At 38.7% G+C, this 25,836-nt stretch overlaps 1 protein-coding gene across 1 annotated transcript in view; it reads right to left on the bottom strand.

Moving 5' to 3' along the window:
- Nucleotides 1-21,453, bottom strand: part of SH3BGRL (SH3 domain binding glutamate rich protein like) — an 80,430-nt gene extending 58,977 nt beyond the window's left edge. The window contains exon 1 of the mRNA XM_036305038.1: nucleotides 21,211-21,453. Within this exon, the coding sequence (XP_036160931.1) occupies nucleotides 21,211-21,255 (45 nt within the window). The 5' untranslated portion in view covers nucleotides 21,256-21,453. The remainder of the gene's footprint in view (nucleotides 1-21,210) is intronic.
- Between the last annotated feature and the right edge of the window lie 4,383 nt (nucleotides 21,454-25,836).

Raw genomic sequence — 25,836 nt, 5'->3', positions numbered from 1 at the left:
ATCTTCTCTTTCTGTCATAATTTATAAAATATTAATTTTTGGATATTTCAGCCACTAGTCATTGAGTTAGTTTAAAGTTGATTCTACACTGAAATTTTAAAAAAAAAAATCAACAATGTTCTAATAAATATAGGCTGGGGAAACTGACAAATAGGTTTTTTTGAGGCGAAATTCTAGTTCACTTAGTGTTGTTCTTTTTTAATAGCTCTAGAATAATTTTTCTTTTCTTTTCAACTACCTTCCTTCTCCTTTCCTTTCATCTAGCTACTCAAATATTAGTCTATATGCTTACCTTTCCCTCATTATATACTGCATTTCTTAATACTTTCCTATTAGGCTGTTTCCTCTTATTTCACTGTTTCCTCTTATTTCACTGAAACTCCTATTTCAAAGGTCACTAATAATTTCCTTATTTTGGATTCAATGACCTTTTGAAGTCAGTTTTTATTATTTCTGTATAGCACCAGCAACAATGTTCTTCACCCTCCTTGAAAACTCTTCCCTACCCATTTCTATTAAGAACACTACTCTGATGTCTCAGTGAATCTTCTTGTTTCCTTACCCACCTGCTTCCTTTCACGTCATCCTAAATGTGAGCATTCCCTAGGGTCCTGTCCTTGTTCTCAGCCATCTTTTCATCTCACTTTATAATTACTCCCTCCAAGTGAGCTCATTCTTTCCTTTGGTTTCAAGCACCTCTTTGTGAATGACTCCCAAAGAGTAGTCTCCAGCCACCACCTTTCCCAAGTTCTAGTTACACATTTCCTAATAGCAACTGCACATCTCTATTTGGATGACTTATTTCCACTTGAATTTAAACATCACATCCATTAATATCACAAATATTATTTAGAAGCTTACCATGTATAAGCATATGATGGGCAGTAAGAAGCTAATGGTCTGATGGAGAAGGTAGATTGAGTTGTTGTTGGTATCTCTGTTGAATTTTGAAGTAGTACTACTCCAAAGTAGATCTCTACAAAGTATCATCAATTTTGACAGACCCATTAATATAAGAGGAATAAGGCTAGGACAGTGATGGCAAACCTATGACACGCGTGTCAGAGGTGACACGCGAACTCACTTTTTTGGTTGATTTTTCTTTGTTAAATGGTATTTAAATATCCTATCTAATAAAAGAGAAACATGGTAATTGGCGTACGACCACTACCCTTCCCATTGGATAATCAGGGAGATATGCAAATTAACTGCCAGCCAAGATGGCGGCCAGCAGCCAGGCACCTTGAAACTAACATGAGGTTTGCTTGCTTCAGTGACGGAGGACTCCAACGTTCCCCGCCTGCCGCTGCAGGCCTCTGAGCTGGCAGTTTGAAACATAGTTACAAAAATAGAAGCTAAACAAAAACCCAGAAACCAGCTTTCAGCTAGCCAGGATCTCAGACCTGGAGTTGATACAGAGTTTCGATTGTAGAACGCAAACAAACCAGATACCTGCTTTCAGGAGTGGAGGCCTAAGAGCTGGAGCCTCAGAGCTAAAGCTGGCTCAGAATAAAAAATAAATAAAAATAAAAAAAGGACCAGTTGGGAGCTTCAGTCCCAGCCTGAAAACAGCCCTCAGCCCCTCACCAGACTGGCCAGGCACCCCAGTGGGGACCCCCACCCTGAAGGGAGTGTGACCAGCTGCAAACAGCCATCATCCCTTCATCCAGGCTGGCCAGGCACCCCAGTGGGGACCCCCACCCTGATCCGGGACACCATTCAGGGCAAACCAGCCAGCCCCCACCCATGCACCAGGCCTCTATTCTATATAGTAAAAGGGAAATATGCCTCCCAGCACCGGGATCAGCGGAGCCGCGAGGTCTCCTGGAACCGGACTCAGCATGACAGGGGGCAGTGCCCAAACCCCCTGATCGCCCTGCAGCTCTGTGTGTGACAGGGGGTGGGGCCACAACCTCCCTATCGGCCCTGCTCTGTTCCTGACAGGGGAAGGCACCCCAACCCCCTGATCGGCCCTGCTCTGTGCCTGATAGGGGGGAGCTCCCCAACCTCCTGATCGCCCTGTAGCTCTGTGTGTGACAGGGTGCGGCGCCCCAACCCCCCCCCCCCCCAAACAGGCCCTGCTCTGTGTGTGACGGGGTAGAGCCATAACCTCCCCATCGGCCCTGCCCTGAGTGTGAGAGTGGCGGCGCCCCAACCCCCTGATCGGCCCTGATCTGTGGGTGATAGAGGGCGGTGCCCCAACCCTCCCACCCCACGGGCCCTGCTCTGTGTGTGATGGGGTAGAGCCATAACCTCCCCATCAGCCCTGCCCTGAGTGTGAGAGTGGCGGCGCCCCAACCCCCTGAGCGGCCCTGCTCTGTGGGTGATAGAGGGCAGCGCCCCAACCCCCTGATGGGCCCTGCTCTGTGCGTGACAGGGGGGAGCTCCCCAACCCCCTGATGGGCCCTGCTCTGTGCGTGACAGGGGGGAGCTCCCCAACCCCCTGATTGACCCTGCTCTGTGCATGACAGGGGGCAATGCCCCAACCCCCTGATTGGCCCTGCTCTGTGTGTGACAGGGAGTGGCGCCGCAACCTCCCCATCGACCCTGCCTTGAGTGTGACAGGGGTCGGTGCCCCAACCCCCCAATCAGCCTTACCCTGAGCGTGACTGAGGGTGGCATCACAACCTCCCAATCCACCCTGCTCTGTGCATGACAGGGGGCGGCGCCCCAATTCCCCAATTGGCCCTGCTCTGAGCTCGACCAGGGGCTGCACCTAGGGATTAGGCCTGCCCTCTGCCACCCAGGAGCAGGCCTAAGCCAGCAGGTCGTTATCTCCCGAGGGGTCCCAGACTGTGAGAGGGCACAGGCCGGGCTGAGGGATCCCCCCCTCCCCCCCGAGTGCACAAATTTTTGTGCACCGGGCCTCTAGTATAAAATAAATATCAAAAATATAAGTCTTTGTTTTACTATGGTTGCAAATATCAAAAAATTTCTACATGTGACACAGCATCAGAGTTAGTTAGGGTTTTTCAAAATGCTGACACATCGAGCTCAAAAGGTTCGCCATCACTGGGCTAGGACATTAACCATAAAAACATTGACTTGGCCTCAAAATCTGTTTTCTTTTTGTATATGACTTAAAATGATTACTGTGATATAGACAATATCCATAGATTAAGAAAATATTTAGAAGAAAAGTTAAATGCTATTATATATAACATGTCTTTTATCATTTTATCATATTCTTTTGCATAGAATAAGTGCTCATCTCTAGTCATATGAAATGAAAATCGCTAGACATTTTACTAAAACAAAGTATGTCCACCATTCCAACCTCAAATATTTTCAAAACAGCTTATAAAGCCACAGAATGGCTGCAAGAGGGGGGGCATACAGAATTAGGTCATAATTATGTCAATCACTGGGAGATAATCTAATTTTCCTTATAATTGTTGGAGTAATCCAAGTTTTGATAACCCGAGGGCTCAGATTTTGGGTTTTTTCTTCCCCAGAATCTCTTAAAATGAGCTGTTGCACAACATGGTATCTAGTTGTACCATTATCACCTTTTTGTTTTTAATACTTTTATGCAGTGTTTCCCTAGTTTTATATCTACTCTAATAAAAGAGAAACATGCAAATTGACCATACCTCCACTACACCCACAAGCCATGTCCACCAGGCAATCAGGAGTGAATATGCAAATTAAAACAACTAAGATAGTGGCAGCCACAGAGCTGGAGCAAGCAGGAGGCTTGGGTTGCCCCCAGCAACGGAGGAAGCCAAGCTTCCCGCCTGCCCTGCAGGCCCTGAGCTCCATTCAAGGCTACAAAGTTTCAATTATAGAAGATAAATAAATCCCAGATATTTGCTTCCAGCCCAAGGCTGTGGCCAGCCTGAAAACGGCCCTCAGCCCCTCACCCAGGTTGGCCAAGCACCCCAGCGGGACCCCTACCCTGATCCTGGACACCCTACAGGGCAAACCAGCCGGCCCCCACCCATGCACCAGGCCTCTATCCTATATAATAAAAGGGTAATATGCAAATTGACCCTAACAGCAGAACGACTGGGAATGACTGGTCACTATGACACACACTGACTACCAGGGGGCAGATGCTCAATGCAGGAGCTGCCCCCTGGTGGTCAGTGTGCTCCCACAGGGGGAGCTCTGTTCAGCCACAAGCCAGGCTGATGGCTGCCAGCACAGTGGTGGTGGCAGGAGCCTCTCCCGCCTCCTCAGCAGCGTTAAGGATATCTGACTGCAGCTTAGGCCTGCTCTCTGCTAGCAAGTGGACATCCCCCAAGGGCTCCCGGGCTGCCAGACGGATGTCTGACTGCCAGCTTAGGCCCGATCCCTCGGGGAGCGGGCCTAAGCCAGCAGGTGGACATCCCCCGAGGGGTCCCAGACTGTGAGAGGGCACAAGTCAGGCTGAGGGACCCCCCTGAGTACACAATTTTTTGTGCACCGGGCCTCTAGTATTAACATAAAAGTACCAGTCTAATATATCTCTGTCCAACCATATTTTACAGTGAAAAAATCAAATCCATTTCTATAAATTAATGATTTTCAAAAAGTAATTATATATTGATTTACAGTACATTAACTTGGGAATCTAAACAAATTATTTAGATAAGATTGTGTTAGATGCTTTGTGTTTTAAGACATCACCTGGTACATCACTTTTCATAAAATATAAATGTAGTCACTGACTTTTGAAGGTACATACAATGCCCTGTGGCTTGTGGGACATCTCCCAAACAGTCTCTAACATTTGGGAAGTGTAAGAATCCCCTGTGATGTACAGTTTTAGTTCTCAAAGTCAACTTTCTAGTGGAGCCAGACTCAATTCCAAGTGATATATACTCTTTTCTTAAGCCTATTATGCAGAGCCTGATCATAACCATACAATTTCTAAGGTGATACACTCACCAGTCAAAAATCATTCTTTGAGTTCAACTTCAAAATGTAATCCAAGTCTTTTTTTTTTTCCAAGTCTTAATGTAACTGAGGAATAAGTAAATGTTTAGTCACATTTTCCTCACAATATTTTTATTTGCCTTTTAACAACCTCTTTTTTAAAAATCAGATAAATTCCAAGTCTAGTGGAATTGGCCTTATTCTAGATTTTGTCACATTTCCTACATATTCTGATTAAAACTCACTAGGTGTTTGTCTTGTCACCTGGGTAATTCTCTATATCACTACCACTGCCCCTGATTGCCCTGTCAACATTGATCAGAAGATTCAAATTTTAACACCTCTCATTTTTAAGTAGAAATTCACTGAAAAAGTTTTACCACAACTACTGCCTCTTCTGAGTTCAAAATACTTAATTGATACATAAGACAATTTATGTTTCAGTTTCTGATGTAACAGACCAATTAACTAAGAAGTACTTTTTATAATTTTCCAAGTTCATCAGAAAAGCAATTTTGCAATGACTTTTAAATCAGTTTCAGAATCATATTCAAGTGAGTAATTAATATATATCAATCAGTAGTCAGAAATAGCATAAGGGTTAGGATCATGGACTCCAGAATCAGATAGACCAGGGGTGTTTTGTTAACTCTCTGACATTGTTAGTTCTTTGAGCCTATTTCCTCTTCTTCAAAATGGGCATAATAAGAGTACTTAATTCATTGAGTTACCACAAGAATTAAATGGTACAATACATGTAAAGTTCTTAGCACTATGCGTGGTACATTTTAACTGCACAATGAATGATAGTTCTTATTAACAACTAAAGCTGACAAATTACTTGCATGAGAAATTAAAGGGGGTGATGTACCATATTTTAACCTATTAAATAATTATGCTCATCCTCCTTCTAAATTAATTTTCAAATATCACACTGGATAGAATAGTTTCTGATTCCACATTGCTACTACTAAATATATATTTACTGTTACAATTTTAATATTGAAAAAATGTCATTCAAAAAACTAAAAATGGAACTCCCATTTGACCCCGTGATCCCACCTCTAGGAATATATCCCAAGAAAACAGAAACACCAATCAGAAAGGATATATTCACCCTTATGTTCATAGCAGCACAATTCACCATAGCTAAGATCTGGAAACAGCCTAAGTGCCCAACAGTAGTTGAATGGATTAGAAAACTGTGGTACATCTACACGACGGAATACTATGCTGCTGTAAAAAAAGAAGGAATTCTTACCATTTGCAACGTCATGGATGGAACTGGAGAGCATTATGCTAAGTGAAATAAGCCAGTCAATGAAGGAAAAATACCACATGATCTCACTCATTCATGGATAATAAAGACCATTATAAACTTATGAACAAAAATAGAAACAGAGGCAGAGCAGCCTCGAACAGACTGTCAAACTACAGCAGGAAGGCCAGGCAGGGTTGGGGGGCAGGAGGAGGGGGTAAGAGATCAACCAAAGGACTTGTATGCATGCATATAAGCATAACCAATGGACATAAGACACTGGGGGTTAGGGGAGGCCAGGGGATTGTCAAGGGCGGGAAACAAAGGAGACGTATGTAATACTCTTTGTAACACTTTAAGCAATAAAAAAAATTAAAAAATAAAATAGACCACAGGAAAAAAAAATGTACTTTGGTGAAACAATTTGCTGAGTGGTAGTTGTAAAATAGACAAAATTTTCTTATGTTAGAATTGTTAACTGAGATGAATATTATCCAGTGTTTAAAAGGTGAAGTTATCCTCATCTTGACACTGTTGGAAATAACTTAAGCAAAAATGTTTGCCTTCACTCCAACTCTTTGATCAGGTCTCATTTCAAGAAAGAACTAAGCCAAAGGGACAGAACTCAGACTAAAGTGGCAGTGCCTTCCTGATAAATTTAGGATATTTACAGAATCATAAAAAGCGACCTTTACTGCCTATGGTTCCTTCTAGGATTTTATGGTTTCTAGCACTGTTGATGGGAATGCAGATTGGTACAGTCACTGTGGAGAGTAGAATGGAATTACCTCAAAATATTGAAAATAAGGAGTCCTGCATTTGGTCATACCCTCCAAACTGAAATGGCCATCTAACCATTCTCAGTAGCCACAGGGCAGGAAAAGAAAAAAACCCCGCCCGAGGTGATACAGCCCCGCTCCACCCTCAGGAGTCTTGTATGCCACAGCCTGCATTTGGACCTTTTCAGAGGAAACAAAAGCAGATGCCAAGCTTACAGGTTTGAATAGTCTCAGAGCTTCAGTGACTGGACTGGGGAAGGGGCCATATGCCCCACTATCCTGGGAACCTGACTGCTACTGTCCCCATATGAGAAAGCTGATAAAAAACTTCCTGTTTCCAGCCAATCTCACTGTACTGCATACTAGAATTTCTGCCCAGCCAAGGGCAGAGTAATATTTTGGGTCACTTGCAGAGTAGTAGCTCTGTGATAGGGAAACACATCCATCACATTCTGTAAAATATGAACAGCACCTCCCCTCCCTAAAGCTCTTTCAGAAACAGACTTTTAAGTGATTAAGATTGACAGCTGGCTAGCAGGCCAAGGTGGGCAGAGGCCGAGCCCAGGGAACCAGGGAAAGTTTGCTGACCAGCCCTGGGCCCCATACTACTAACAAACCTACTTTAGAGGGCAGGTTGGCCCCTCCTACTTGTAGATAAGTCTTAGGGAGATAGACACAAACACTACATCACTTGGAGCTTCAAGCTGGTTGCTGAAAGCAAAAGGACAATTTCTGACAGTGGTGAGCACCTAAGTACCTCACAGGAAGCCCAGAATTGGCAGACAGAATAGTCAGCCTCAGTCATCAGAAGAGCAAGATCCAAATGGAGCTCCCATGAGGCACTAAAGTCTGATGAACCAAAAGTCATTTCACTTTTTTTCTCTCTTTTCTTTTTCTTTTCTTCTCTTTTTTATTTGTTCCTCTTTCCTTTATTTTTCCCTTTTTAATTTATCTTCTTTACCTATCTGTGTTTTATTTGTTATTATTCTAGTCTCTATTGTTTTGTTTACATATCTAATTTTCCTCGTCCTTTTTCCTATTCAATATTTTCCTTTTTTAACTAATCATTTTTTTTCTTTTCTTTCTCTTTTCTCTTTCTCCTGCTTTCTCATATTTTATCCTTTTCTTATTTTAGCTCTATGTGCTTTCTCCTCATTTTCAATTTTTTTTCTTTTCTTTCCTTCTGCCTTTATTTTAAACAATTTTCCTTCCTCTATTCCCTTAAATTTTTATTCTTATTTTTCTTTATCAGTTCTGGATCTACCCTCCCCCCCTTTATTTTTTTGTTTGTGCTTTTTTGGTTGGTTTGTTTTGTTTTCTCATATTTATTTATTTATTTTCTGTCATTTTTGCTCTATTTTTTCTTTCTTAATTCTATCTTCTCTGGTGGTTGCTTTCATTGGTGCTGTAGGGGCCTTGTGTATGCTTTTGTTTTGTTCCTTTTGTTTCATGTCTTGTGATTTATTTTGTTTTGTTCCATCAGCACCTCCACAACAGCTCACTTGACATGGACAGAGGTGAGTCACATAGTCGGCCAGCCTGAGAGGACACTCCATCCACAAAAGGGACAATAACATTCAAGACCCAACTACAACAGGAGAACCTGAGTAATACAAACAAGAGGCTTTCCTAGAGCACCAATTTCAGGAGATGTAAGAGAATGCACCACTGGGTCCTATAAAACACCTATTACATAAGACCAACCCACAAAGTTTGGGAGGCATAGCAGTTTGATCTAATACATAGAAATGAAATCATGGGGACAAAGAAATAAACCCCAAATTACAGAAAAGGAGGAATCACCAAGAAAGGAACTAAACCAAATGAAGGCAAGCAATTTGTCAAATAAAGAATTTACAGTAACTATAATAAGGGTACTCAAAAAACTCAGTGAGAACTGCAAATAACTTACTGAGTATTATAAGGGACTTAATGAGAATTACACCAACATGAAAAGATAGGTTGAAAAATAAGTAAGAATGAATTGAAAATAAGTAATGACATACCTGAAATAAAGAAGATGCTGGAAGGATTCAACAGTAAACTAGAAGAAGCTGAGGACTGAATCAATAAATTAAAAGGCAAAGTAGAAAAAAAAAAAACATTCAGAGCAGCAAATGAAAAAAAAAATTTTTTTTAAAGCAGGCAAGGCTAAGGAAGCTTTGAGATAACATGAAATATAACATTTGCATCATAGAGGTACCAGAAGGAGGAGAATCTGAGAAAGGAATAGAGAGCCTGTTTGAACAAATAATGACAGAAAAATTCCCTAACCTGGTGAAGGAAAAAGTCACGCAAGTTCAGTAAACACAGAGTCCCAATCAAGACGAACTCCAAAAGACCCAAACCTAGGCACATAATAATTAAAATGGCAAATATTAGGGACAAAGAAAGAATCTTAAAGGAAGCAAGAGAGAGACAGAAAGTTACCTAAAAGGGAGCTCCCATTAGATTGTCACCTGATTTATCAACAAAAATACTTCAGACCAAAAAGGAGTGGCATGGACTATACAAAGTTATGAAAACCAAGGGAATGAATCCGAAACTACTCTATCCAGCAAGGCTATCATTCAAAATTGAAGGTGAATTAAAGAACTTCACAGGCAAAAAAAAAAGGTTAAGAGTTTATTATCACCAGGCGTTGGTGGTATAGTGGTGAGCATAGCTGCCTTCCAAGAGTTTATTATCACCAAACCAGCACTGAAAGAAATGCTAAAGGGGCTATTGTAAGAAGAAGAAATAGAGAAAAAGGGAACACGGGCATAAAGAATAAGAAAGGCAACAAATAAGTACCTATAAATAATCACCTTAAATGCAAATTGCTTAAATGCTCCAATCAAAAGACATATGGTAACTGAATAGATAAGAAAACATGAATATATATATACATATATATATACATATATATATATGTATATGTGTATATATATATATATATATATATATATATATATATATATAATTTCTACAAGAGACCCACCACAGAACAAAGGTCTCACACAAAATGAAAATGAATGGATAGAAAATATTTCCCAGACAAATGGAAATTTAAAAAGCTGGGGTAACAATACTCATATCTGACAAAATAGATTTTGAAGTGAAAGCTATAAGAACTAATAAAGGCTACTTCATAATACTAAAGGGACCCATACAACAAGAGGATATATCTCTGGTAAGCTTATATGCACCCAATAGAGGAGTACCCAAATATGTAAAATAACTTCTGGAGAATTTTAAGGAAGAGATCAACAGCAATACAGTCATAGTAGAGGATTTAAACACCTCACTGACATCAATGCATATATCTTCTGCCGGGAACCGGTCCATCCTTGCTGTTTCAAGGGACCTGGCATATATGGCATACTGTTCTTAATATGTTTACTCACCTTCTTGGCACTATGTGTTTTAACCAAGGTCGCCTCTCTGAGAAAGGTTGTTTCCCCAAGTAGGGATTTTCCCCTGAAGTTAGGGAGGGAATAAAACCCCTCAACTAAGTGCCAGGCGGGTAACTAATCACTTTAACTATGAATAATCATGCTTAAGCTACATAATCTTTACTCCCTGGAATGGAGATAAGAAACACCCTAACCTTTGTAATAGAGATTGATAGGATTGAATCAACTGGTATAAATACAGATGTAACAAGACAGAAAGAGACAGAACTCAGAAGACAGAAGGAAGAAGACAGAACCTACACAGAACCTAGAGACAGAAGAACTTCGCTGGAGAGAACATGGCAAAAGATCCTGGACTGAACCTGACTACAGAAATTGGCAAGAGAATCTGACTAGAACCTGGTGACTGAACCTGGCTGGAGAACCTGGACAGAACCTGGCTGGAGAACCTAGCGAGGGAACATGGCTACAGAACCTGGCTGGAGAACCTGGAGAACCTAGCAAGAGAACATGGACACAGAACTTGGCTGGAGCTCCTAACCAGAACTTCACTGGAGAACCTGGAGAACCTGGTGAACTTCACTGGAGATCCTGACAAGAGAACCCGGCTATGATGATCACCTGAATGCTGCCTCTGTGTCATTCCTTCTTCGCCAACTCCGTCCACACCTACGGGGAACCCCTGGACCTGCTGGGGTTGGACCCCGGCAATCTTCCAGACAAAATGTCAACATGGAAACTGCAAACCTAAACAACACACTGGATCAGATGGAATTAATTGACATTTTTAGAACATTTTACCCCAAAGCTATAGAATATACATTCTTTTCAAGTGCACATGAGATATTTTCAAAGATAGACCACATGTTAGCAAATAAATTACTTCTCTTCAAGTTCAAGACTGAAATCATATCAAGCATCTTCTCAGATCACAATGCCATGAAATTATAAATTAACTATAATAAAAACACTCAAAAACAATCAAACACAAAAAGGCTAAACAGCATGCTATTAAACAATGAATGGGTTACCAAAGAAATAAAAGGATAAATAAAACACATCCTGGAAAAAAATGAAAATTAAAACTCAACAGTCCTAAATCTATTAGAAACAGTGAAAGCAGTCCAGAGAAGGAAGTTCACAGCTTTACAGGCCCACCTAAGATGAGAGGAAGAAAGAACGAAAGAAAGAAAGGGAGGGAGGGAGGGAGGGAGGGAAGGAGAGAGAGAGAGAAGGAAGAAGAAAGAAAGAAAGAAAGAAAGAAAGAAAGAAAGAAAGAAAGAAAGAAAGAAAGAAAGAGAAAAACTAATAAGTTGCCTAACCCTACAGCTTAAAGAATCAGAAAGAGAACAACAAGAAAAGCCCAGAGTAAGTAGAAGGAATGAAATAATAAAGATCAGAACAGAAATAAATAATATAGAGAAAAAAATAAAAAAAAGAGTCTTATTCAACATAGTATTGGAAGTCCCAGCCACAGTGATGAGACAAGAAAACATGAAAGGCATCCAAATTGGAAAGGAGGAAGTAAAATCCTCCTTATTTGCAGATGACATGATATTGTACATAGAAAACCCTAAAGACTCCACACACAAAACAATACTAGGTTTAATAAATGAATTCAGCAACGTAGCAGGATAAAAAAATTAATACCCAGAAATCTATGGCATTTGTATATACAAATAATGAACTCTCAGAAAGAGAAACTAAAAAAAAAAAAAAAATCCCATTTATTACTGCAACAAAAAAATTAAGGTACTTAGGAATAAACTTAACCAAGGAGTTAAAAGAACTATACTGGGAAAACTAGATAACATTGAAAAAAGAGATAGCAGAAGATATAAACAAGTGGAAGAATATACCATGTTCATGGATTGGTAGAATCAACATCATTAAAATGTCCATACTATCCAAAGCAATCTATAGATTCAATGCAACCCCTATTAAAATACCAATGCCATATTTCACAGATATAGAAAAAAAAACACTCCAAAAATTTATATGGAACCCAAAAAGACCCCAAGTAGTTGCAGCAACCTTGAAAAAGAAGAACAAAGTTGGAGGGATCAGAATACCAGATGTCAAGTTATACTGCAAAGCCACTGTACTCAAAGCAGCCTGGTACTGGCACAAAACAGACATATAGATCAATGGAACAGAACAGAGAGCCCAGAAGTATATCCAAGCCATTATGCTCAATTAATATTTGAGAAAGGAGGCAAGAGCATACAACCGAGACAAGATAGTCTCTTCATTAAGTGGTATTGTGAAAATTGGACAGGTGGATGCAAAAAAAAAAAAAAAGAAACTAGATCACCAATTTACACCATACACGAGGATAAACTCAAAATGGATAAAAAACTTAAATGTAAGTTGTGAAACTATAAAAATAGAATAAGAAACCATATGCGCCGAGGCCGGTTTGGCTCAGTGGATGGAGCGTCGGCCTGCAGACTGAAGGGTCCCAGGTTCGATTCCGGTCAAGGGCATGTGCCTGGGTTGCGGGCACATCTCCGGTGGGAGATGTGCAGGAGGCAGCTGATCGATGTTTCTCTCTCATAGATGTTTCTAACTCTCTATCTCTCTCCCTTCCTCTCTGTAAAAAATCAATAAAATATATTTTTTTTAAAAAAGAAACCATATGCAGCAAAATTTCCCACCTCTCTCAACCTTTCTCATAGCAATACATTTACCAATACATCTCCTAGGGCAGTGATGGCGAACCTTTTGAGCTCAGCGTATCAGCATTTGAAAAACCCTAACTTAACTCTGGTGCTGTGTCACATATAGAAATTTTTTTATATTTGCAACCATAGTAAAACAAAGACTTATATTTTTGATATTTATTTTATATATTTAAATGCCATTTAACAAAGAAAAATCAACCAAAAAAATGAGTTCGTGTGTCACCTCTGACACGTGTGTCATAGGTTCGCCATCACTGTCCTAGAGCAAAGGAAACTTAGGAGAAAATAACAACTGGGACTACATCAAAATAAAAATCTCCTGCACAGCAAAAGAAACCATGAACAAAATTAAAAGAGAGCCAGCTGCACAGGTGAACATATTTGTCAATGATACATCTGATAAGAGGTTAATTTTCAAACTATATAAGGAACTCATACAACCTAACAAAAGGAAGACAAGCAAAAATAGGCAAAGGACCTAAATAGACACTTATCCAAAGTGGACATACAGAAGGCCAAGAGACATATGAAAAAATGCTCAAAGTCACTAATTATCTGAGAGATACAAGTTAAAACGGCAATGAGGTACCACCTCACACCTGTCAGAATGGCTATCATCAACAAACCACAAGTGTTGGTGAGGATGCAGAGAAAAAGGAACCCTAGTACACTGCTGATGAGAATGCAGACTGGTGCAGCCACTGTGGAAAACAGTATGGCGTTTCCTCAAAAAATTAAAAATGGAACTCCCATTTGACCCAATGATCCCATTTCTAGGAATATATCTTAAGAATCCCCAAATACCAATCAGAAAGAATATATGCACTCCTGTGTTCATAGTAGTTAAATTTACAATAGCTAAGATTTGGAAGCAGCCCACGTGCCCATCAGCATATGAGTGGATAAAAAAATCTATTGTTCATCTTTTCAAAATGGAATACTATATGGCTGTAAAAAGGAAGGAACTTTTCCCATTTTCAATGGTATGGATGGACCTGGATAGTTTTATGCTAAGCAAAATAAGCCAGTCAGAGACAGATAAGTATAACATATGTGGAATCTAATGAACAAAATAAATTGATGAACAAAATAGATCCAGAGACACAGAAGCATGGAACAGACTGATGAATTTCAAAGGGAAGGCGGAGGTTGGGGGTTGGTGGGGAGGGATTATCCGGGGAACTTATATGCATATAGGCAGAGCTCATGGACCCAGACAATAGTGTGGTGAAGACCTGGGACGTGGGGGTGCAGGCTTGCATTGATCAATGGGAAAAATAAGCAAATGGGACATCTGTAATACTTTCAACAATAAAGATACATTTTTAAAAATTGTAAATAGAATTGCCTTGCCCTGGCCAGTGTCATTCAGTGGTTAGAGTGTCCACCCATGCACCAAAGGATTTCAGGTTCAATTGCTGCTCAGGAGCATGTGCCTGGGTTGCAAGTTTGATCCCTAGCCCCAGTCAGGGAGCATGTGGAAGCAACCAATTAATGTGTCTCTCTCACATCGATGTTTCTCTCTCTCCCCCTCTCTCCTTCCCTTCCACTCTCTCTCAAAATTAACAGGAAAAATATCCTCAGGTGAGGATTTTAAATAAGAGTTCAGTATGTGAATCTGCAATCCCACTTCTGGTAATTTATCCAAAGAAACCCGAAACACTAATTTGAAAGAACATATCGCCCTATGTTCATTGCAGCATTATTTACAATAACCAACATTTGGCTCAGTGTCAATCAATAGGTGAGTGGACAAAAAAGTGGAGGTACATTTATACAATGGGATACTACTTGGCTGTAAAAAAAAAAAAAAAAAAAAAAAAAAAAAAAGAAGGAAATCTTACCCATTGCAACAGCAGGGATGAACCTGGAGATTATTATTCTAAATGAAGTAAGCCAGTCAGAGAAAGACAAGTACCATATGATTTCATTCATGTGGAATCTACTAAACAAAATGAACTGACAAACAGAGAGCAGACTGACAGCTGGGGTGGAGCTGGGGCTGGAGGGGTGAAGGAATTGAGCAAAAAAAGAAAAAAAAAACAGAAAAGTAATGGACAAAGACAACAGTGTGGTGATTGCAGGGGGAGGGGCATAGGGGAGGGGGAAGAGAGTATAGGGAGGATAAATGGTTTTTTTTTTATTAAATCTTTATTGTTCAGATTATTACATTTGTTCCTCTTTTTTCCCCCCATAACTCCCCTCCACCCAGTTCCCACCCCACCCTCCTCCCTCACTCCCCATCCACTGTCCTCATCCATAGGTGCACGATTTTTGTCCAGTCTCTTGCCGCATAAGGGGGAATAAATGTTGATGGACAGAGACTTGACTTGGAGTGTTGGACACATAATACAATGAATAGCTGATGTATTGTAGAATTGTGCACCCGAAACCTGCATGATTTTGTTAACTAGTGTCACCCCAATAAATTCAATAAAATATTTTAAGCCACCTTTTTATTATGTTGGTCTATAGCCACGCAGACAATTTTCAGGGAGAAAAAATAATACCTAATAGTTCAATATGTAGCACAAATGTTACTTTAAAATGTGCCTTTGGTTAGGTGGCTCAGTTGCTTGGAGCACTATTCCATACACCAAAAGGTTCAGTTCCCAGTCAGGGCACATTGCAGGTTTGATCCCGTCAGGGCATGTACAAAAGGCAACCGATCAATGTTTCTCCCTCACATGGATGTTCTCTCTCTATCTTTCCCCCCTTCCTCTCTCCCTAAAATCAACAAAAACATATCCTCCCATGAGGAAAATAAATAAATAAACATGAGATAAATAAATAAATGTACATGAGAATGGCATTACTAACCTCCCGACCTCCCCCACTCTCATGCAGATTATGGATACAGACACATTTGCTTGGTTGTTAGGTAGGCATCCTCCAGCCTTTTTCTTTATTTTCAGAAATCATCCCATCTTAAATGGCAATTATAGATTCCTAATCATATTACAAGATTTTAATGTACTATTGACATATCTCTGTTCAATACCTATACACTAAGTGGATGTGTAAACAACACAGTATTTAGGAGTGGTTTCTTATGTCAGTTCTGCCATTTGCAGCTCTTGATCTTAAGTACATTGACCTTAAGCAATGTACCTTATGTTTCTTGGTCTTAGAGATACCCCCTCTGATTACATGACATGGATCTAATAATAGCACTTAACTCACAATGTTACTTTAAGAATAAAATTAATTGAGATAATTATGTAAAGCACAAGGCACAATGCCTGACATATATGATGATTAAATAAATATTAGTCTTTACTATCACAAAAGGCAAATCTTTATTAATCATGTTAATGAAAGGGTAATGAAACATAAAAAAATCTAGCGGCACTGACTCTGAATAGTTTTAAATATACAACCTTTGAAATTGTCATTATATTTTAAAACTCTTTAAATTTTGCCTCAATTCTGGCATCTACAGCACTTTGAAACAACTAATAAAACCAAAATGTAAGAGAGTGGGCTAGAAAATAATTCCTTTGCTTGGAATTCTTAACTACTGTCCAAATGTAAAAAGTCAGCTTTTCCTCTCATATTACTAAAAACCATGAGCTTAAATCAGTTTTCCCTTCTCTCTTAATGTACAGTTGTTTAATCTTGGTCTGGATTGAGAAGTAATTAAGTGTCATGTTTAAAAGGCCTCCTGGTAGACTGCAAAATAGATCTGAAAGAAAACAGATGGTCAGATAGTCACCAACAGATTCTCAATCTGTTTATCTTTATCAGTAAGTAATGAAATATAACATTCACCAATTATAATTCAGTTAAATCAGAAAATATTCCTGTAAAAGATATATGTTTGATTGCACAGTATATATTTTAGAAAATAATTTAAAGATTAACTACAGAGAATTTGAACACTTGACCCGATTGTGTGTGGGGCTTCAATTTATTTTATTTTTTGAGGCTAACCCAGGGGAAGGACTGACTTTAAGGTTTATTGATCAAAACCCTTCCTCAATAGTGTAACTAGTCTTTGAGCTAGAGATAAATGCATTTTATTCTTCTTATTCTTCTCTCCTACCAGATTATGAATCTTTTACTAAATTCCATAATATATTCTTCCCTACAACTATTTGACTTTTAAGTATCTTTTTAAAAAATATGTATGTTTTTATTGATTTTAGAGAGAGAGGACGGGAGAGGGAGAGAGAGAGAGAAACATCAATGGTAAGAGAGAATCATAAATCAGCTGCCTCCTACACGAACCTACTGGGGATGCAGCCTGCAACCAGGGTATGTGCCCTGACTGGGAATTGAACCAGGAACCTCTTGGTTCATGGGTTGATGCTCAACCACTGTGCCACACTGGCTGGGCGTAAGTACCTTTTTAAATACTCAAGAATCATCACCATTGATAACTGTATTTTCCAAGCCATTTTAAGTTGGACCAAATTATTCCAAATATTCCATCATTGCTGTGAAATTTAGGAAGTCAGTCATCAAATAGAGGGCACCCAGCTGAAGGCACTGATCTTGAGTTCCTACATTTGCCATGTAAAAACTGCCCAGTTTCCACTGTTAAAGACATCCAAAATGCATGTCCAGTCATCTGATGAACAGTTTCTGATTTTGCTCCTTTAAGTAGTTTATAAATACCTTTAAAAAGAATTCAATCAAACCTTAGAAGCTATGCAAAGACCACTGCATACATCAAATCAATGTTTGATTTATAAATACAGAGACAGAGAGGCAACAAAGTTGTCACCGAAGATGCAATTAATTGAGAATTATATAGATGAAGAACTGTGGCTTATTGTTTTATGTCCTTATCTGAATGAAGAAAATACGGTGACTAGTGACTCATGCACTGGCTATCATGAGTGTTCATTTTACTCACTTGTTTTTATAACATGTACACTGAATACTGCCATACAGACAATGTATGCATATTTCATTTGCTATATGGATAACCAAGTAGTTTATGCTTTAGCAGTCATAAAAGAAATCAGTTTACAATAGTTATCCCATAAATAAAACTCACAGAAATCATCTATCTACCACAACTTTAAAATTTCTACATAAATAATACCTAAAATGCATAGAGGCCACAAAATGGAGATCATTATAGATCTAAGGGAAAGAAGTATAGAAGGAAAACTCCTAAACCAGTTTAAACCAACCTATTATCACTCTAATAATTCCAACCAAAGGCCAATGTTGATTTTTGTTAAAAGCTATTGAAATTTAGTAAGCTATATAAGCTCTGTGCTTACTATTCCTTTTCTATTAAAAGTAAATTTATGGGCTATTACAATCTCAAGAAAATCATACTGTACATTACTGTTATAGTGAATCAAAATATGCATTAACAGTTATGAACATGTAGAAATCACTTCCTATAGACTGACAGTTTGGGAGTTGCATTCCTTCTAAATGGTTTCCATAAAACAGAATAGTATTAAGACCTGAATTTCATACCTTGACCTATAAAAAATCAGTTCCAAATGTGCATGTCTTCCCAATCTCCCTGATCTTGAATGAATAGTCATCTATTCCACTTACTGGCATTCACCTTTAAACATACTATCCCTCCTTCACATTAGCCCCCTTTTTTCCCTATTCCCCTATATGTATATGTCCAGGCAATTGTTCCACTTAGAAGACTTACTTCTTTCCATACCTCTCACCTTATGTTAACGTTTATCTCCTTATTCCTCCTAGCTGTCAAGCATCAATGGGAAGATATATATCTTGTTGTTTAAACACATAACTTGGGTTCAGACAACTTGTATGTGATTCAAGCTCTGTGATTTACTAGTTATGTGACCTTGAGAAACCTGTTTAACCTCTCTGAACCTGTATTTCCTTATCTTAAAAATAGAGATAATCATAGTGTCTAATTTATAGGACTACAGTTGTCAAGAAAAGATGAGATAGTATCTGACACACTTTAAGTGTTTCTAGCATTATTATAGTTACTATCAAGAAATCCATTGCAAAAACCAACATACTTGCTTTAATTTCTAAACTTGAAAAGCAAGTGTTACTCTTCCATATTGGGACAGAATTGAGTACTAGTTTGAAAACTGTTTTAAAAAATCAGGCTATGAGGTAGGCTTTGAGGTAAAGGGCAACTTGAGAAAAAGAAAGAATGTTAATAGATCCTATGCTGCCTGATAAAACATCTAATATTTGTTATTTTTATGACAACAATTAGGAGGAGTCAGAAAACCATCAGAGATTACCAATACAAAACCAATAGCTATATTTTAAATGTCCTTCAGAGAACTACACTTAGTCACTTAATAGGAATACCTTTGTGCAATTGTTGGGTTCCCATTATGATGTTTGCTGCAAATTTTCTAAATTGTATCTTAAAACAACATTGCATCAGTCTTTGAGGAAAACCCTTAGTATTGTAAACTGAAGTGTCCCCATTTATTGTATAAAGGATCTCTTCCTGAAGTATACTCAATTTATACTGTTTTAGTATTATTTGAAAGTGCTGTAAGATTATAATAAAACAAGGATTTATTTTGGTAATATGCAGTAGAACATTGGTAACAGGTGCATCAGAAGTATTGCTGCAACAACAGACAAATCTCTAATTATTCATAAGAAAATAAAATTGAAACAAAACACAAGAGCATAAATATTTACTTGCATGGTCTTCAACAATGGAGGCTAAAAATGGACATAATAGGAGAGAGCAGTCATTTCTCAGGCTCTTAGAAACTTATCTAAACAAAGAGAGAGGTACAATTGCTCTTACATGAACAGAAATTCTGAAAGGAGTTTCTTCTTGACTCTGCTTCCAAGGAAGAATAAATAGCAATATTGAAACTGCTTTATCACCCAAAGTGAAACTAATTTCTTGATTTGTTCAATCTAAGTAAAGGTTTAACTAAAGGTATTAAGCTGGTCTTTAAAATTTTACAATCATTGTATTGTACTTGAGACTCTGAACAACTCACATATTACTTTGAAATATAAAAATTAATATACATGGAAAATAATAAGGCAAGGAGCTCATAAGGTTCAAAGGCACTATAAAACATTTTCTTTTGTTCACCCTAACTTTGCTGAAAAAATGTAAGGTTAGGTATTCTATTTCAAAACTGTCTAAGCAACCCGCACATGGTGGCCAAAAAGACAAAGTTAAAGATTCAATCAGGGTTCTTGTGATTTCACACAACCTTCAGTTCTACTCCAAAATCTCTTTGGTGGTAAATAAACAAACCAAAAACATGGGAAAGCTGGTGTTCTGAAGCTCAGAAGAGGGAGGGGGTTCCTACATCCTGCATCTGAACCCACACATCCGCTCTGTTGGCTTTTCTCTTGAGGTGTAAACACTTTCACTTATCATGTATATGCACTAAGCGTTCACCCTTTTGCTACCCATAGCTACTGAAAATTGTTTATCCTTTTGCTACCCACAGCTGTTGAAAATTATTATAAATTAAGAGCATGTGAATGGGGGAGGGGGTTATCCTATCATTTGAAGAAACAGCAACTTTAATCTTCCACTGCATAAGCTACTCCTTAGTTCTCTTTCAATTTTTCAATGCATTTGAAGCAGTTAGGAACTGTGAGAAGTAAAATCTTTTGAAAGAAAAGAAAAAAAAAAGAAAAGTCAAAATAAGGGACAATATGGGAGGGGAAAAAACAAATCCCTCATCCTTAATTTTTTTTTAAACCTACAACTTTGTTTCCTTGTTCCCAACTTCCCCTCTCATTCTGCCTAGTTCTAACAATCTTTAGACTTAAGTTAAACACCCTCTCCTATATACTAGCAAAATAACTCTCTGAAAATAAACACAATGCCTCAGTGGGCCTTCACTCAGTCATTATCAGTTAGAGCATGATTAACATCCTTTACAGATGTGCACTTCTGCCCTGTACCTCAGTAACTAGAGCACATATGTCAAATGTCCCACTTTTGAAACTCACCAGTATGTGATTTTTTCCATGACTTCTTCACCTAACCTTAAAGACTCTCTAGCACCAACTCTGATCTACTAAAACTCGGTAGCTTTCTTTTTCCTTCAAAGAAGAAACGTGGCCCTGATGTCACTTCACAAGGCAAACAAAGCTAAATTCTATGAAAAATGAAATCGATGCAACAAAGGGAAGAAAGGAAAAAAGGAGGGGGTGGGGTGGGAATGTCTTTCAAAAGAAAAGCTGCCAGAATTTCTGCAATTTAATGATTCTCCGCAGCAGAAGACTGCTGTGTAGAAAAACAAAAAAGGTGGGCTCCCCACCCTTCTTACCGCCGTAGAGCCTGAGGAAGATGCAATATACACACGGATCACCATCCTGGGAACAGTGGTTGAGGTTGTTTGGGTCCTGCAAATGGCTTGAGAGCAGCTGCAGCAACGGCTGGAATTGAGCTAGGAGCCGAGCAGAGGTTGGAAGAGAAGGGTGGGGGAATGGGGAAGGCTGATCTCGCCAGAACCCCGCCTCCTCCCTTGGCTGCTCTCACTGTGCTGGGAACTCTGTAGTCCCTGCCCCAAATCCCGGAAGGCACAGACTTGTTTGCATCATTTCTTTTTTTTTTTTTAAATAGAGATTCTCGAATAGCACCGCGAGATCTGTTGAAACATTACTTTTTGACGATTGCCGCCCCGAGAAGAGGAATAGAAGAAGCAGGAAGAAAAAAAAAGAAGGAAGAAAAAAAGGAGCTTTTAATTAAATTAGACTAGAATGAAGGACATTTTCCCGTGGAGACTAAAAGTTCTGCATATAACTTTCTGCTCAGAAATGTATGCAAAAAAGAAGACAGATATTCCTTGAAAGAGGAAGCTGTATGTTGAATCCAGACACTAGTAAGAAAGCCCAGGCTTTCAGAACCTTGTACATTTTAATACTCTTATTAATTATGTACTGATTGTTCTGATGTTGGATGGCAGCAGGAATTGGGCACTGAAGGACTGAGCGATGCCACAGAAGGTTTTAAAAAGTTTCAGGTTTCCCTAAGCCCAGAAAAGGCAGAATTGGGTTTCTTTGTGAGCTTTGCTTTTTGTTAAGTTAGGGGATGGATCCTGCTTCTGTGAGAATACTCAGGAAGACTGATTGACTGGCAAACTCAAGCATGGAGAAAGAAATTGAAAACCAATAAAAATTGAAAGTGCGGTGTTAGAAAGTAAATGAGTTTTTGTTTTGTTTTGTATTGTTTGCTTAATAACTGACTGAGGAAAGGGTGTTTGGATCCTATGTTGTAGGAGATGTTGAAATGGTAAGCAGAAAAAGAGAGCAAAAGGCTATTTATAGCTCTACGGAAATTAGCAAACAGAAATGTCCAGAGAGGGACCATATACCTCAGACTGTAATTTCAAATTTCCAAATTATGTCAAATGAACAGAATTAAAGAACTTGCAAATTGAGTGGATAGAAGGAGTCAGTCATCTGTGTCCTACTTCCTTACTTTTCCTTTTCAGTTTGTTTCCCTCTATATTCAAGTGGTTTTATCACCGTTCAATAATTGTAGTAGCTTCCTAACTCTTTCCTGTTCACAGGTTTTCCCTTTTCCAATGTATTTGATCTATAGAACAACCTTGAGAGGTGGATATTATTACATCAGTTTTACAGAAGAAACGGAGACTCAAGAAAATAAGTAATTTCCCCAAAGTCATATAGCTAGTAAATTCCAGAGTCAGGACTAGAACTCAAGTCTAACCAACTCCAAAGGCCACCCTCTTAACCATAATTGCAATATACTGCCTGGAACAGGGAAAGTACTCAATAATTGTTAAGTTTTTTTCCCCCTAAAACATCACTTTTATATGGCACTAAAGACAATGTAATCTGAAATGCTTAACATAGTTCTCCATTAATTATCAATCCAAACCTACATTATGTTTCTAAGGAGCTCCCATCATAATCTGGCCCTATACTATTCATACAGTCTTCATTGCTTTCATAAATTAACTTCCCTGTATAATCATTGTTGACTCCCCACTGCAATCACAGTACTTACTCATTTTCATGTCTTTCTTTGTCCTATCCCTTTATTCATCTTTCTAACATCCTCATACTCTTGCCCCACCTCATCTGTCCAACTCTTTTTATTTTATTTTTTTCTTTATTGTTTAAGGCATGACATGTGTCCTTATCCTCCAATAGTCTCCCCACCCCTCCACTTATGCTCTCACCCCTCTGATGTTTGTGTCCATTGGTTAGGCTTATATGCATGCATACAAGTCCTTTGGTTGATCTCCCCCTACCCCCACCTTCCCTTACCTTCCCTCTGAGGTTTGACTGTCTGATCGATGCCTCTCTGTCTCTGGAATTCTTACCATTTGCAACAGCATGGATGGAACTGGAGAGGATTATGCTACGCGAAATAAGCCAGTCAGAGAAATATAAATATCACATGATCTCACTCATTCATGGAATATAATGAACAACATAAAGTGATGAACAAAAACAGATCCAGCCCTAACTGGTTTTGCTCAGTGGATAGAGCGTCAGCCTGCAGACTGAAGGGTCCCAGGTTCGATTCCGGTCAAGGGCATGTACCTTGGTTGTGGGCACATCCCTAGTAGGGGGTGTGCAGGAGGCAGCTGATCGATGTTTCTCTCTCATTGATGTTTCTAACTCTCTATCCTTCTACCTTCCTCTCTGTAAAAAATCAATAAAATATATTAAAAAAAAAACATCCATCTGTCCAACTCTTGCCCTGTTTAGTGAGAGAGGTCAATGGTGGAAAAGGGGATATATGTAATACTTTCAACAATAAATATTTTTTAAACTTAAAAATAGAGCTGCCTTTTGACCAAGTGATCTGACCTCTGAGAATATATACTAAGAATCCTGAAACACCATCCAGCATTACATTAGAAAGATCATACACAATGACCAAGTGGGATTTATTCTGGGGATGTAAGGATGGTACAATATCCGCAAATCAATAAAAGTGATACATCACATAAACAAATTGAGAGACAAAAATTACATAATCATATCAATTGATTCACAAAACGCTTTTGACAAAATCCAACACCCTTTCTTGATAAAAACACTCAGCAAAGTAGGAATAGAGGGATCACACCTCAACATAATAAAAGCCTTATATGACAAACCAATAGCCAACATCATACTTAATGAGCAAAGACTAAAAGTTCCCCTAAGAACAGGAAGAAGACATGGATGCCCACGTTCACCACTCTTATTCAACATAGTACTGGAAGTACTAGCCATAGCAATCAGACAAGAAAAAGAAATAAAAGACATCCAAAATAGGAAAGAAGTAAAACTGACATTATTCGCAGATGGCATGATATTATATATAGAAAACCCTAAAGGCTCCAACAAAACACTACTAGACTTTATAAAGGAATTCAGCAATGTAGCAGGATACAAAATTAACACCCAGAAATCTATGACCTTTTTATACCCCAATAATGAACTCACAGAAAGAGAAAGTAAAAAAATAACCCCAGCCCCAGGTGGTTTGGCTCAGTGGATAGAGCATAGGCCTGTGGACTAAAGAGCCAAAGGTTCGATCCTGAACAAGGGCACATGCCTGGATTGAGGGCTCAATCCCCAGTGGGGAGGGAGCAAGAGGAAGTCAATCAATGATTCTCTCTCATCATTGATGTGTCTATCTCCCCCTCTCTTTCCCTCTCACTTCCTCTCTGAAATCAATAAAAAGATATTTTTTAAAATCCAATGTTCCATTGCAACAAAAAGAATCAAGATACCTAGGAATAAACTTAACTAAGCAGGTAAAAGACCTGTACTCTGAAAACTACAGAACATTGAGAAAAAAAGAGAAGACATAAATAAATGGAAGACTATACCATGTTCTTGGTTTAGTAGAATCAACATCATTAAAATGTTCATATTACCCAAAGCAATCTATAGATTCAAAGCAATTAAAATAACAACGGCATATTTCACAGACCTAGAACAAAATCTCCAAAAATTCATATGGAATGAAAAAAGACCCCAAATAGCAACAGCAATTCTGAGAAAGAAGAACAAAGTTGGAGGGAGCACAATACCAGATATCAAGCTGTATTACAAAGCCACTGTTCTCAAAACTGCCGGGTACTGACATAAGAACAGACATATACACCAGTGGAACAGAACAGAGAACCCCAAAATCATTCTAAGCCATTATGCTCAATTAATATTTGACAAAGGAGGCAAGAGCATACAATGGAGTCAAGGCAGTCTAATCAATAAATGGTGTTGGGAAAATTGGACAGATACATGCAAAAAAAATGAAACTAGACCACCAACTTACACCATACCCAAAACTAAACTCAAAATGGATAAAGGACTTAAACGTAAGACAGGAAACCATAAAAATCTTAAAAGAATCCACAGGGAGCAAAATATCAGACATATGTCATAACAATATCTTTATAGATACAGCTCCTAGGGCAATAGAAACTAAGGAGAAAATAAACAAATGGAACTACATCAAAATAAAAAGCTTCTTCATAGCAAAAGAAACCATCAACAAAACAACAAGAAATCCCACTGCATGGGAGAACATATTTGCCAATGTTATCTCCGATGAGGGTTTAATCTCCAAAATTTACAAGGAACTCATACAACTTAACAAAAGGAAGATAAACAATCCAATCAAAAAATGGGCCAAGGACCTAAATAGATACTTTTTGAAAGAGGACATACAGAAGGCCAAGAGGCACATGAAAACATGCTCAAAGTCACTAATCATCTGAGAGATGCAAATCAAAACAACAATGAGGTACCATCTCACACCTGTCAGAATGGTTATCATCAACAAATCAACAAACTATAAGTGCTGGAATGGATGGGAAGAAAAAGAAACCCTTTTGCACTGCTGGTGGGAATGCAGACTGGTGCAGCCACTCTGAAAAACAGTATGGAGTTTCCTCAAAAAATAAAAATGGAACTCCCAT

The sequence above is a fragment of the Myotis myotis genome, unplaced genomic scaffold (genome assembly GCF_014108235.1).
Source record: "Myotis myotis isolate mMyoMyo1 unplaced genomic scaffold, mMyoMyo1.p scaffold_m19_p_4, whole genome shotgun sequence".
In the NCBI taxonomy this organism is placed as follows: Eukaryota; Metazoa; Chordata; class Mammalia; order Chiroptera; family Vespertilionidae; genus Myotis; species Myotis myotis.
The sequence above is the reverse complement of the archived record's forward strand: the minus strand, read 5'-3'. Positions and strand labels throughout refer to the sequence as shown.